The sequence below is a fragment of the Ailuropoda melanoleuca genome, chromosome 1 (assembly GCF_002007445.2).
Source record: "Ailuropoda melanoleuca isolate Jingjing chromosome 1, ASM200744v2, whole genome shotgun sequence".
NCBI classification, from domain to species: domain Eukaryota; kingdom Metazoa; phylum Chordata; class Mammalia; order Carnivora; family Ursidae; genus Ailuropoda; species Ailuropoda melanoleuca.
This window is the reverse complement of record NC_048218.1, coordinates 146,636,171-146,650,179: the sequence shown is the minus strand read 5'-3', so window position 1 is coordinate 146,650,179 and position 14,009 is coordinate 146,636,171. Positions and strand designations below refer to the sequence as shown.

Below are 14,009 nucleotides of genomic sequence, written 5' to 3'. Positions count from 1 at the left end.
TTGCATGGTGCACTGGGTGTTATACGCAACTAATGAAGCATCAAACTTTACATCAGAATCAGGGGATGTACTGTATGGTGATTAACATAATATAATAAAATAAAATTAATAAAAAAATTAAAAAAAAAAATCAAATCTTATCCAGCAAGTACTGTTACTTCAATAATACAAAGTTTTGCCTACTGGTCATATTGATCTATATATTATAGACAGCATTAATAACATCCCCAAATAGAATATTTCATTAATACCAGGCATTCTCAAAGCCTAAAAGTGTAAGAAATAAATTTTTAAAAACCATTCACGTTAAATAAGGGTTCTGAACTTAAAATGCTTGTTAAGCTTTATTTTGTAGACTAAAATTTTGGTTTCCTGGATTCAGTAATACTAAATTGTCTATTAGGTTTAGTAGCTTCTTGCATCAGCTCCTGCAGCTGTCCAATTTGTTCATCACGAAAGTCATTAAGTTTTTCTTCCGGTAGGGCAGCTCCAAAACATACTNCCAAAACATACGTTTTCTGTTGAATTTTGTCTGTTTTCATTAGTTTGTTGCCATAGCACTGCTGCATACACCTAATAAAGATAAAAAAAAAATGAAGGTTATATATATAAAATTAAGATATGCATTCATCCATTTAATGTTGGAGGACTTGAAAAATTCTAATTCCAAGTCACCTATTTTTCTCCATCACTGAAGATACAAACAATATAGTTGTGTTTTTACTACTCAGTGAAAATTTCAAATATACCTTTTTAGCAAAGTTTTTAACCTGGAAATCTAGGGGTTGGGTGTGGCCCATGAACAAACTTGAAGAACATGCATAAACCACCCAAAAGTCACATGCTAAATTGTATGCACAAAATTGTATGCAGATAGTTCTGGGGCTATAGCTTTCGTCAGGTTTTTAAGGAGGGGTGGGAGGGGTCTTACAGACTTAAAAGTGGGTTGCAAAATTCATTGTTAATTCCCTTACAATTAAAAGACAAATTCACACTAGAGAGAATGTTCTCAAACCTTTAACCCTTCTATATTTAATAACTGTCAGGAAAAAATTCTACATTTTGCATGCTGTAATTTATCTCTCATTCAATCAGCATCTTCAGCCTAATATTCCAACTACCGTTGTCTTACACAAGTGATACTTTTTGAAGCCAACTCTCACTCTACAATCAATCTTTTAATCAGGAAGTAACAATGTATTTTATTTTAGTTCATGAAATTAAAAGATTATATGCACCCTCTAGTAAGTAAATAGATTAGTTAACTCTATGTAATGCCACTAACTCTATCTGGTCTAATTAAATTGCTTGTAACGGCTGGATTGTCATTACCACCAAAGAAACTTTAATTCAAGACATTCCAAACCTTTACCTGTATTGAAAATATTTTTGTTTTACAGAAATCTGTTTCATATAATAACTGAAAAAGAGTTCCACACACCCCAAGCTTTAGCAATCCCACCTCAAAGGATATCCCCAGAGCAAGGTTTCTCAACCTTCGCACCATTAAGAAATCGGATAATTTGGATAATACCTTGTGGTGGGGTGGATGGGAGTCTGTTCTTGCGTGGTAGGATGTTTTAGCAGTTATCTCTAGTCGCTGCCCATTGGATGCCCGGAGCATACCTCACCTCAGTTTTGATAATCAAAAATGTCTCCAAATATTGCCAAACGTTCCCTGGCAGGCAAAACTGACCCAGGTTGAGAACTATGGCCCTAAAGAGACTTTCAAACATGTGAAGGAGTAGCACAAGTGCGGTATTACTTTTTAAAGCAAAAACTGGAAACAATCTCGTACTTTTCAGTAGGAGAAAGGACAAATACACTAAGGTTTATTCAGATACTTCATCCTTTCAAAGAGCCAGCTTTTGGTTTCACTGATCTTTTCCATTGTTGTTTTAGTCTCCGTTTCGTCTCTTGTTTTCCCCCACATGAGTAAAATCATATGGTATTTGTCTTTCTCTGACTTATTTCACATAGATAGAGCTAGAGAAAACAATGCTATGTTGTTGTAAATGCCAAGATTCCATTTTTTATGACTGGGGAGTAGTCCATTGTACATACATACCACACTTTCTTTATCCATTCATATATCAATGGACACTTGGCCTGCTTCCATAGTTTAATTGCAGCATTATTTACAATAGCCACAGGGTGCATGTATCTCTTTGAATTAGTGTTTTATATTTTTTGGGTAAATACCCAGTAGTGAGATTACTGGATTGTAGAATCTACTTTGAACTTTTTGAGGATACTCCATACCGTTTTCCACAGTAGCTGCACCAGCTTGCATTTCTACCAACAGTGCATGAAAGTTTCTTTTTCTCCATGTCCTTGCCAACACTTGCTTCTTGGGGTTTTGATTTTAGCCATTCTGATAGGTGTGAGGTGATATCTCATTGTGGTTTTGATTTGCATTTCCCTGATGATGAGTGATATTGAGAATCTTTTCATGTGTCTGTCAGCCATCTGGATGACTTCTTTGGAAAAATGTCTGTTCATGTCTTCTGCCCATTTTTTAACTGGATTATTTCGTTTTTTGGGTGTTGAGTTTGATAAGTTCTTCATATATTTTTGAGACTGGCCCTTTATCAGGTATGTCATTTGCAAGTATCTTCTCTCATTCAGTAGTTGTCTTTTCATTTTGTTGGTTGTATCCTCCACTGTACAGAAGCTTTTTATTTTGCTGTAGGCTTTTTTTTTTTTTTGCTTTTATTTCCTTTGCCTCAGGAGACAGATCTAGAAAAATGTTGCTACAGCCAATGTTAGAGAAATTACTGTCTGTGTTCTCTTCAAGGAGTTTTATGGTTTCAGGTCTTACATTTAGGCCTTTAATCCATTTTGAGTTTCTTTTTGCATATGGCAAAAAAAATGTGGTCTAAGTTTCATTCTTTTGCATGTAGCTGTCCAGTTTTCCCAGAACCATTTGTTGAAGAGACTTTTTCTTACTGCATATTCTTTCTTCCTTTGTTACAGATTGACATATAATCATGGGTTTATTTCTGGGTTTTCTGTTCTGTCCGCTGATCTACAGGTCTATTTTTATGCCAATATCATACTGTTTTAATTACTCCCACTTTGTAATATAATTTGATATCTGGAATTGTGATGCCTCCAGTTCTGTTTTTCTTGTAGTTGCTCTTTCAAATGGCAGACTTTTTTTTTTTTTTTACTTTGCCCCAAGGCATCTGGTGCTGGTGTGTGCTAGATGGCCTGGGGCTCACTGAGGCAGCAGGCCTGTAAGGCACCCAGACTGTTCTCCCATCTGTACTTCAAAATGGAGGGGAAGCATAAAGCCTGGTGCTCATCAACAGCTCTCCTGCCATTTGGCAGGGTTCTAGGGCTGATTCCTTCACATTCTAGTTGTCCTTTTAAGCCACAGCTTTTTCTCTTTGGTCTAGAGCAAACATATTTGTTTATCCTCCCTCAGTACTATCCCTCCCCACTGTAGTTTGCAGTGGCTGGGGCAGGGGTTCCCTTTGTTACCACGTAGAGAACAGCAAGAGAAACAGAAACACAGTATATTTATCTTTTGTTGTGCAGAAGCTATTTAGTCACGCATCAGCCTTTTTTCAGGAGGGCTTACTCTATCAATAGTTATGGATTTGGTGTATCAATGTTGGAAGTAAGGTCTTTGATGTTGCCATCTTGGACTAGAATTTCAGATACTACTTTATAACCCATTAACAGGTAAGTGAACTAAATGCCTATTAGCATGGATGAACGTCCAAAACAGAATCCAGAAAGCAGATTTTAAAAAGTTATTCATTTGTAGAAATGGGAAAACTGAGAAATGTAAGAGGCCCTGAATAACCAAAACATCCTTGAAAAAGAACAAATTTGGAGCACTCACAGCATCCAACTTCACTACATTAAATAATCAAAACAGTGTGACACAGGCTTTAGGATAAACATATAAACCAAAAGAATAAAACGAGACTCCAGAAATAAACTCTACTTATATGGATAATTGTTCTTCAACAAGGGTGTCAAGTTCACTCAGTGGGGGAAAGAATAGTCTCTGCAAGAGATACTTCTGGGAAACTGGATCCCCACCCCCCATCATAAACAAAACTTAACACAAAATCCATGAAATTTCAGACCTAAATATAAGAGATAAAAATCACAAAACTCCTAGAATAAAATAGGTAAATCTTCATGACCTTGAATTGCTCATGAATTCTGAAATATGACCCCAAACTAGGAGCAATAAAAGAAGAAATAAACTGGGCTTTATCAAAAGCTTCTATGTACCAGGAAACAAACTACAGGATGGGGAAAAAATACTCACAATCTATTTATTTGATGAAAAAGCCCAGACTTACATAAAAACAAACTCCTACATTTCAACAACAAAAGACAACAACCCAATTTAAAAATGGGCATAGACTTAAGGAGACATTTCTCCAATGAGGATATACAAATGGTCAACAAGCACATTAGAAGATACTCAGCATCATTAGGGAAATGCAAATCAAAGCTCTGTTGTGTTGGAACCCTTGGGCATTGCTGATGGGAATATGAAATGGTATAGCCACTGTGGAAAAGAATTTGGCAGTTCCTGACAAGGTTAAAGAATTACCATACAACCCAGCAATTCCGCTCAGAGGTATATACCCAAAATAAATAAAAGCAGGAACTCAAGACACTTTNACCCTTGGGCATTGCTGATGGGAATATGAAATGGTATAGCCACTGTGGAAAAGAATTTGGCAGTTCCTGACATACAGCCCAGCAATTCCGCTCAGAGGTATATACCCAAAATAAATAAAAGCAGGAACTCAAGACACTTCTACACCTTTGTTCATAACAGCCTTACTCATAATAGCTAATATGTGAAAACCCAAGTGTCCATTAAGAGATGAACAGATAAACAAAATGTGGTACAGATATACAATGAAATAATATTTATCCTTAAAAAGGAATGAAGTTCTGGTATATTCTACAACATGGATGAACCTTGAAAATTTATGCTAATAAGCCCGACACAACGAATATTGTGGGATTCCACTTACATGAAATATGTAGAATAAGCAAATTGAGAGAGACAGAAAATAGAACAGAGGTTACCAGGGGTTGGGAAAATGGGATTTCCCATTTACCCAANTATGTAGAATAAGCAAATTGAGAGAGACAGAAAATAGAACAGAGGTTACCAGGGGTTGGGAAAATGGGATTTATTACATAACAGGCACAGAGTGCCTGTTTGGGTAAGAAAAGGTTTTGGGTATAGACAGCAGTAACTGATACACAACATTGTAAATGCAATTAATGCTCATGAAATACATGCTTAAAAATGATTGAAATGGCAAATTTTATGTTATATATTTATCACAGGAAGAAAAAGGTTATGCAAGAAGTTCTGTGTCAATTAATGGTGGGGTAGCTTCTATCAGACCAACCCTCCTGCAAATAACCTTGTAAACTCTGGACAAATATAATCAAAAAACAACCCTAAGGCACCTGAGAATGACCAAAGTCAAACAGAAAATGACAGAAAATACTAGGTTAGACTCCCATTTTTATGGCTTTTTATCTAAGATTCCCCGTTGGCGCTGAGAGGTAGCTGAAGAATCAGCAGACAACCACAGCAATTGGAAAGTGACAAGGGGAAATCTCAGGAAAAAAGAGCTACAGAAAAGGAACTCTAAAGTCTGCCAAAATCTCTGGCTAACCCCTTAACTATGAATGCTCAAGACAGACTCAGCTCAAAAGGCAAGAAAAAAAGCAAGAAATAGATATTTCAGCAGCTTCTTGTCAAAGGAGACAGAGTTTAGGATCTGAGTTCTGCCAAGTTAACTGCTTGATAAAAATCAATAAGCTTTGTAAGAAAATAGTGGAATAAGGTCTCTACAATGTATCACTCAGTCCCCAGGAAAAAAATCCAAGACTACTAAAAAACATGAAATCCAAAGGAAAAGAATGTCTGAAATGATTCAGACATTACCGGAAAAGAATTTTAAGTAATCTCTCCACTCAGTGTGGGGCTCCAACTCACACCCCTGACACCAAGAAGTTGCATGCTCTACTGACTGAACTAGCCCAGCGCCCCCATTGGAAAAGGATTTCAAAGCACCTATTATGAATATGTGCAAGTAAGTAAAAGAAAATTTGGTCATAATGAATGTATAGATGAGAAATCTCAAAACAAAATGAGAAATTGTTAAAACCAAATGAAAACTTTGCAACTCTAAAATGCAATATCTGAAATGTAACAAAACCTCACCGTCTTAATAGCATACAAGAATTGAAAGAAGATTCAACCAACTTGAAAATATATCAGAGATAATCAAGTCTGAAAGAAAAAAAAACTATTAAGATCAATGTTACACAGGACAATGTCAAAACATTTACATATTTAAATAGAATCCCAGAAAAAGAGAATGAGGCAGAAAATGTATTTGAAAAGTAATCATCTTAAAAACGTACAGATTAAAAAGCCTAGCAAGTTCCCAGCAAGATAATGAAGTAACTCCTCACTGGGTGTTATACGCAAATGATAAGTTATTGAATACTACATCTGAAACTAATGATGTACTACATGTTAGCTAATTCAATTTAAATAAATTTAAAAAGTAATAATAATGAAGCCACTCCTAGTCATATCAGAGCAAAAATGTTAAAAAGGACCAATAAAGCAAAAATCTTACATTTATAAATAGTACGACCATTTTGTATACATTTTAAAAATAGTATATATATTATTCACAAACATATTTTGCACATATATAATGTGTTTGTACATATATCAAAACAAACACGGAAACAACAGACACCAGTGTCAAGATACTGATTACTTCTGAGGACATAGAAAGGAGAAAAGACTAGGGTCAAGTTTTATCTGCGCTCTTCATGTCTTTTTAAAACACTGACCTAAAGCAAATACTGCAAAATGTCAGTTTAGGCACCTCCACTAGAGGCCTCAAAATGGACACAAGTGCCCCATACCCATGACTGGGGGCAGACTGTAATACAACATCTTTCATACCAACAGTAAATTTATTACCAGGACCCCTAAAATGCTCAGCATAGACAGCATGCTTCATTCTCTCCTCTTGCAATATATCCTAGATCTCTTCCATAGTCAGCCATCATAAAGGGAGAGGTGCGTACATTTCCCTCTTTAGGACAAGCTGATTTACAGCCCCATACCAGCCAGGAGAGTAAAGGAGTAACATGATCTTCATTGATGGCTCCATGCAGACCTTGCTCTAAATCGGGCTGTGTCATAATGGACGCCATCTTGGACATTTTTGTTCCCAAAAGCAAAATGCCTCTGATGTCCAAGTCCCATAGAACAATGATGCTGTGATGGAGTCCCTTCCTTACTATTTCCCAATTCCACCAGTTTGTCTGATGTATAGTTGCTCACTGTGGTTCTGGGGTTCCACACCCTGTGGCGTGGCTGCTCTGCTTTCACTTTGGTGGTTACAACAGCTGAGCTGAGAGAATGAGAATGTCTATGGACTCATCCCAGTCAATCTCTTCCTCAACAGAGCTCTCAACAGGGCTGCACAACTTGGTCCCAGGTGGGCTTAGAGATAACCACCCAGACTCATGGCTGGGGCAACTTACAACCCCTCAGCCAGGCCAGTCTGCATGCTAGAGTTTCTAATGTATCATCTTGTTCCCTCAAGCGGATTATCAAGGTCTCTACAGTCTTTGCTTGTGCTAGTGTTCCTCTCTAAGCACAATTCCTCCTGCAGGTGGTACATTTTCTCTGAGGCAGCTAATTCTGCTTCTGCCCCAAGAACAGCTGTGAGGAGGGGTCACCCAACCTCAGAGGCAGCTGCTCACACCTGTCAGTCAGAATTTCCTCTAGATGCTTCAGCATTTTCAAGGTGTTCTTGTACTCACACTGTGGGCCCCATCCATCAACGATTGCAGCTATAAGGCCAAACATGGATGGTCAGCCTGGAATTTCCCCCTTTCCCACATCTAGGCACTCACAGGGTTTTTTCCAGCCTCCTGGCTGGCCTGCCAATTGTCTAACTGCACCCCAGCAGACTCTAAGCCCAGGGTGGGTGATGGTCTGCGGAAGCCAAAGAAAAGACCCAGAGACAGCAACTGAGACATAGGTCTACCGGGAGAACTTACATACAGGCAGCCCAGGAACAGCTGACTGGACAAAGCAACCACTGCTAGGATCTACATGTAGCAAGCTTTTATAATGTCACAACAGAGCCCGGAAGCTAGCTGTAGCCTTTCTTGTTGGCACAGCCACTCTTCCAAAGAGACCTAGGCCTGCCATTTAGGACTTGTCCTTACAAAGGAGATACTCTGGGTTGGCCACCCCCAAAGCCAGAGCCCCGGACCTTGAATGCTGAACAATACATTCTACATATTTTGCTTGGTGGGAATACAGAAAGAGAAGTGTTAAAGGGACTTCAAGAAGACACTAATTATTAACAGGAAAACATATGAAAGTACAAATCTTACCAGTAAAGGTATATAAATTCAGAGTACTCTAATGGTGGTCAATAAATCACATAAATCCAACATGAAGGTTAAAACACAAAACTATTAATGGATACACAAGATAAAAAGTTGTAAGTTGTGAAAATAAAAATATAAAACATGGGGCAAAGAAGTAAAAATGTAAAGCTTTAGTATGCATTCAATGTTTTCAGCTTAAAAGAGAGTGAAATAGACTCAGAAAAGATGAAGGGAAAGAAATCTAAGCCACTACAGAAAACCATCAAATCGCAAAGGAAGAGAGCAACAGATGAAAGGAACAAAAGAATTACAAAACAGCCAAAAATAATTAGCAATAGTAAGTCCTTAACTATTATTAATAACTTTAAATATAAATGGACTGAATTCCTTAATAGAAAGATGCAAAATGACAATGGATTACAAAAAAAACTATGCTTTCTACAAGAGACTCACTTCAGAGTTAAGGGCACATACAGACTGAAACTAAAGGGACAGAAAAAGATACATTATGCCTATGGAAGTCACGAGAAAGCTGAGGTAGCTATACTTAGATAAAACACTAAGACAAAAGACTGATAAAAAACAAAGAAGGTCATTATATAACAAAGGGATCAATCTATAATATTTGTTAATATTTATGCAGCCAACATAGGAGCACCTAAATATATAAAGCAAATGTTAACAGACCTACAGGGGAAATAGCAACACAGTGATAGTAGGAAACTTCAATATCTGGATCTGGATAGATCATCTAGAAAGAAAATCAATAATAAAACACTGGACTTAAACTACAGATTACACTAGCTGGACTTAACAGGTATCTACAGAACATTCCACCTAAAAACAGAATACACATTCTTCTCAAGCGCACGTGGAAAATTCTCTAACATAAATCACGTTAGTCTGCAAGGCCTAATAAATTTAAGAATACTATAATCACATCAAGCATCTTTTCAGACCACAGTGGTATGAAACTAGAAATTAATACCAAGAAGAAAACTGGAAAATTCATAAATATGTGAAGATTTGTGTTTCTAAAAATTATTTCTTCTATGTTGTCCCAATTTGCTGGCATGTAAATTGTTCATAGTCTTTTATCCTTTGTATTTTCTGTGGTATTGGTTGCAATGTCTTTTTTCCTTGGTGAATCTAGCTAAAGATTTGTCTGTTTTTATCTTTAAAAAAATAGTTACATTTAACTTTTCTATTGCCTTTTTTTGGTCTCTATTTCATTTATTTCTGCTGTGATCTCTTATTTCCTTCTTTCTATGAACTTTGGGCTAAATGTTTACTTTCTTTGGTTCCTTCAGGTGTCAAATTAGCGTTTAAATTTTTTTTTTTTTANTTTTCTATTGCCTTTTTTTGGTCTCTATTTCATTTATTTCTGCTGTGATCTCTTATTTCCTTCTTTCTATGAACTTTGGGCTAAATGTTTACTTTCTTTGGTTCCTTCAGGTGTCAAATTAGCGTTTAAAAAAAATTTTTTTTGAGATATTTCTTGTTTCTAATGTAGTTGTTTGGGGCTCCTGGGCGGCTCAGTTGGTTAAGCGTCTGCTTTCGGCTCAGGTCATGATCTCAGGGTCCTGGGATTGAGCCCCATGTGTCTGACACTTGGCTCAGGAGAGTCTGCTTGTACTTCTCCCTCTCCCTCTCTCTCCCAAATAAATAAAATCTTTAATGTAGTTGTTTTGAACTTTCCTCTTAGAATTGGCCTTTCTGCATCCCATAAGTTTGGTGTGTTGTATTTCCTTTTTCTCAAGGTATCTTTTGATTTATTCTTTGACTTACTGGTTATTCAGTTGTATGTTGTAAATGAAGGATATTAAGTGTTTTTACCGCTAAATTTCATTTTTGTAAATCACAGAAAAAGGCAAACTTTTTCAGATTCAATATTAACTGTTCTTTGCCATATCAACNGTTGTATTTCCTTTTTCTCAAGGTATCTTTTGATTTATTCTTTGACTTACTGGTTATTCAGTTGTATGTTGTGAATGAAGGATATTAAGTGTTTTTACTGCTAAATTTAATTTTTGTAAATCACAGAAAAAGGCAAACTTTTTCAGATTCAATATTAACTGTTCTTTGCCATATCAACTTCCAAAATAACATTTTTTTACTTATAGAGTCATCACGGTTCAAAGAAGAAACCTAGTTTGCTCTGAGGCTATCCTCAGAAAATTTTTTTTAAGATTTTATTTTTTCTGGGCTTAAGCCTTTATTTGTTGGTACAAGGCTCTAGTGCTTTTCCTGCCTCAGTCATGGAAGCCCACACGGAAAAAGCCAGAAACTCAAAGTAGTTTGGAATGCTGAGCCCCCTACATGGAGAACATCTGGAAAGTCCCACAGTCCTATGGGAATGAGACTTTATGGAAATGAGAAATAAAGTTCTGTTAAACTACAAAAAAAAAAAAATTTTTTTTTCTTTTTTTGAGTAATCTCTATACCCAATGTGGGGCTCGAACACACAACCCCAAGATCAAAAGTGCATGTTCTACCTACTAAGCCAGCCAGGCACCGCCCCACCCACCAAGATCTTTATTTCTAATGAGGTCATAATGATTACCTGGGTAACAAAGTTTTGTCCTTTTTATTTTCTGTTAATNTCTACCTACTAAGCCAGCCAGGCACCGCCCCACCCACCAAGATCTTTATTTCTAATGAGGTCATAATGATTACCTGGGTAACAAAGTTTTGTCCTTTTTATTTTGTTAATTAATATTGTTTGATCCTCACTCTCCTGCCAATTAACCGTTTAAGTTTCTCCTTCCTCTCTAGTAAGTGTTCGTTAGAGAACACACTAAGGTTCTTTAATGAAAAAAACCCTACCTTTACCAGCAGCTTTTCTTCTTTCGGTTTCTGGAACTATTTCTTAAATACCTTACCATTACCATAATTTTTAAGCCATACATATTTTTTAAAATCTAAGGAAAACACAACAAAATTTTTCAATAGGTTTCACAATAATTTCCTTACCAAAAGAATAGGATTTCAACTTGATACTTTAGCATATGCTTGTGAACCCTGATTAAATTCACTTAGTATATACCATTAAATTACCACTTGTATTTATATTGTGAATCAGTGGATTTGTACCACCTGCCCCACAGGCTGGCATCAAAGTAGAATAAGATTCCTTATAAACCTGACATACAAAAATTGAGGCTGATTGGTTCTCATGAACAAATCTGGGCCACAATTTTTTAAGATGCTAATAATGAACACTGTTGGTAAGAAAATAGGATTTAAACATAGGACAGTGATAGAGTCACAATAAAGCCAGGAATCAAATCTATGGACTTCAGACTATAATTGTGAATGATAGAAATATCAGGGCAGAAAAGATGCTAGACCCATTCATATCTTTAAAAAGTCTCACATGAATATGGAAACAGATACAAGGACTGGTCAAATTAAATATAGTACACCTAAACCACACAACAGTTAAAAGGAGCTCCTAAAGTGAAAAAAAGCAACTTGCAGAATATTATGTAAAAAAAAAAAAGTCATTTGTATGTTTTTAAAATATGTACACATTTATGTAGGTAATAGAATACTTTTATACTTATACATGTAAATGAAGACCTGAAAGGATGCCCACAGAAGTTTGGGGGGGTGGTCTTTCATATTTTGTTCTGAATATTTCACTTCTGTAATGTTTTGGTCTTTTATAATATTGAATATTATTTAATTAAATGGAAGGAAAACAAAGCAAAGAGAAGCTTTATTGGACAAATTTTAGAATGGAGGAAGTTACAGCTCTGGTTTTCATAATTTATCCTAACAGCAGAGACCAAGTCAATTTGCCATAAAGATTAAACAAAATGAATATGAGTTTTGTTTTGTTAATCACATATCTATTACTTGCCCTTTGTTCTTTGAAACAAAATTCCAACTGAACAGCCCAAAAATACAAACATTTTAAATTCTGTAAGAAATCATGATATGATAATGCAGATTGTCAAACCCTAAATAAAATTACTTCACAAAAGGATATTCATATTTAGAAAAGCATTTATCATAGGTCCCTTTGAAAAATGAAAACAAATGGTTTAAGAAGCCTAATCTTTCTTTTGAACTACATATTACATCTATTATTATTAATCATATTAATTCCCCTCATGGGAATATATGTTGCTGCCATGCCCATAATTTCCTGGAAAGCTAAAATAAGAGTAATCTTTCAGAGTTTTGCTAAATTATTTGTACTCCTTCAATGTAAACTCCCAAAGAGAAAGACAACTAATAGATCCAGAAGTTACCTTTCTCCCAAAAATTAATTACTGTAAGATTTTATTTAGCAACATTGAACCAACAAAGTTTGGAACATTTAGTCAAGCTTTCCCTGGAGAACTGATTAAAAATGCCATGCTTCCTGGAGGAACAAAAACAACAAAAACACCCCCCTCCATAAGAAACCTGAAAGTTACCTGAATTATAATAACTAAATTCAGAGACACCTTAGGGATTTGAAGCACAGCTGCCCAAGTCATTAATACAGAATATTTTATGTTACAGAAAAAAGGAATCTATGTTGTCAATAATAAATCTGATTTTTTTTGGCTGACAGATTTTATGATTTTCATTTCAGTGATGATAGATCCATTTTTATAGCACAAAACATATCAAATCCACTTATGCTATTTCTCAACACCCAAACAGTTATAAAACATCACACTGGATTCAAAGAACACAAGCAACAAGAATAGAAAGTAGCACCAGTGTTACCAATACGTATTTCTCAGGTGGCCATGAAGCTGAGCCTCTCTGGAATCAAGTTCCCCAGGCTTCTCTACCAAAGACTACTTCCAGTAATAATTAACAAGAAAATAGAAAAAAAGCAGGCCTTTAGAAAGATAGTGTAGAGGTCAATTTTATGCTTTGATTTTTATTTTTTTATTTAAAAAACTGATACATTTTTATAATTATTTTTCTTTTTCATTCTACAGACCTGTATTTGGTAAATAAAAAACTGCATAAAGTCTACACATTTTTCTAAAAATTTTTTACTGTTTTTACTACCTGTTCATCTACAGTGCAAGATAGTCCATTTTTAAAAACAGATGAAATAAACAATTATATAAACAAACTTAAGAAGAACATGATGCATTCAAATTATACTCTGATGTAATCTTTTTAGAAAATGAGCAGTGTTTTCTAATTACTAGTTTATATTTTGGCTTACATCCAAAAAATCCAAAACAATTTAAACAATTCTCAGATATTCTCCAAAGTAATCTATCAAAAGATCAGGTGAGTTACTCTTGATCAAGCTAAATAAGGTATTTTTTATNCTAAATAAGGTATTTTTTAAATCACATATGAAATTGACAGTAATTTTACACTTCAATTTGGGGTCACGTGCCATGATGCAAAGTAGGCTATTATTACCTTAAATACTACTTTATTTCTGAAAGACAAATTCAACAGAAAATTAGAATATACTAGGTCTTAAAAAATTATTTTCTGCATTTAAACATTCTAATGAACCAAGTAAGGGAATGTAGCATTATCACTGTAACAATGATTCTACAGGAGTTACCCAGAAACCACTTATCTATAACAAACCAAAAAAA

At 35.4% G+C, this 14,009-nt stretch overlaps 1 protein-coding gene across 1 annotated transcript in view; it reads right to left on the bottom strand.

Annotated features, from left to right (window-relative positions):
* Positions 1-311: 311 nt before the first annotated feature.
* SDHAF3 (succinate dehydrogenase complex assembly factor 3) overlaps positions 312-14,009 on the bottom strand; it is a 53,073-nt gene continuing 39,375 nt past the window's right edge. Inside the window, 2 exon segments of the mRNA XM_002928113.4 lie at positions 312-494; positions 496-573. Of these exon segments, the coding sequence (XP_002928159.2) occupies positions 357-494; positions 496-573 (216 nt within the window). The 3' untranslated portion in view covers positions 312-356.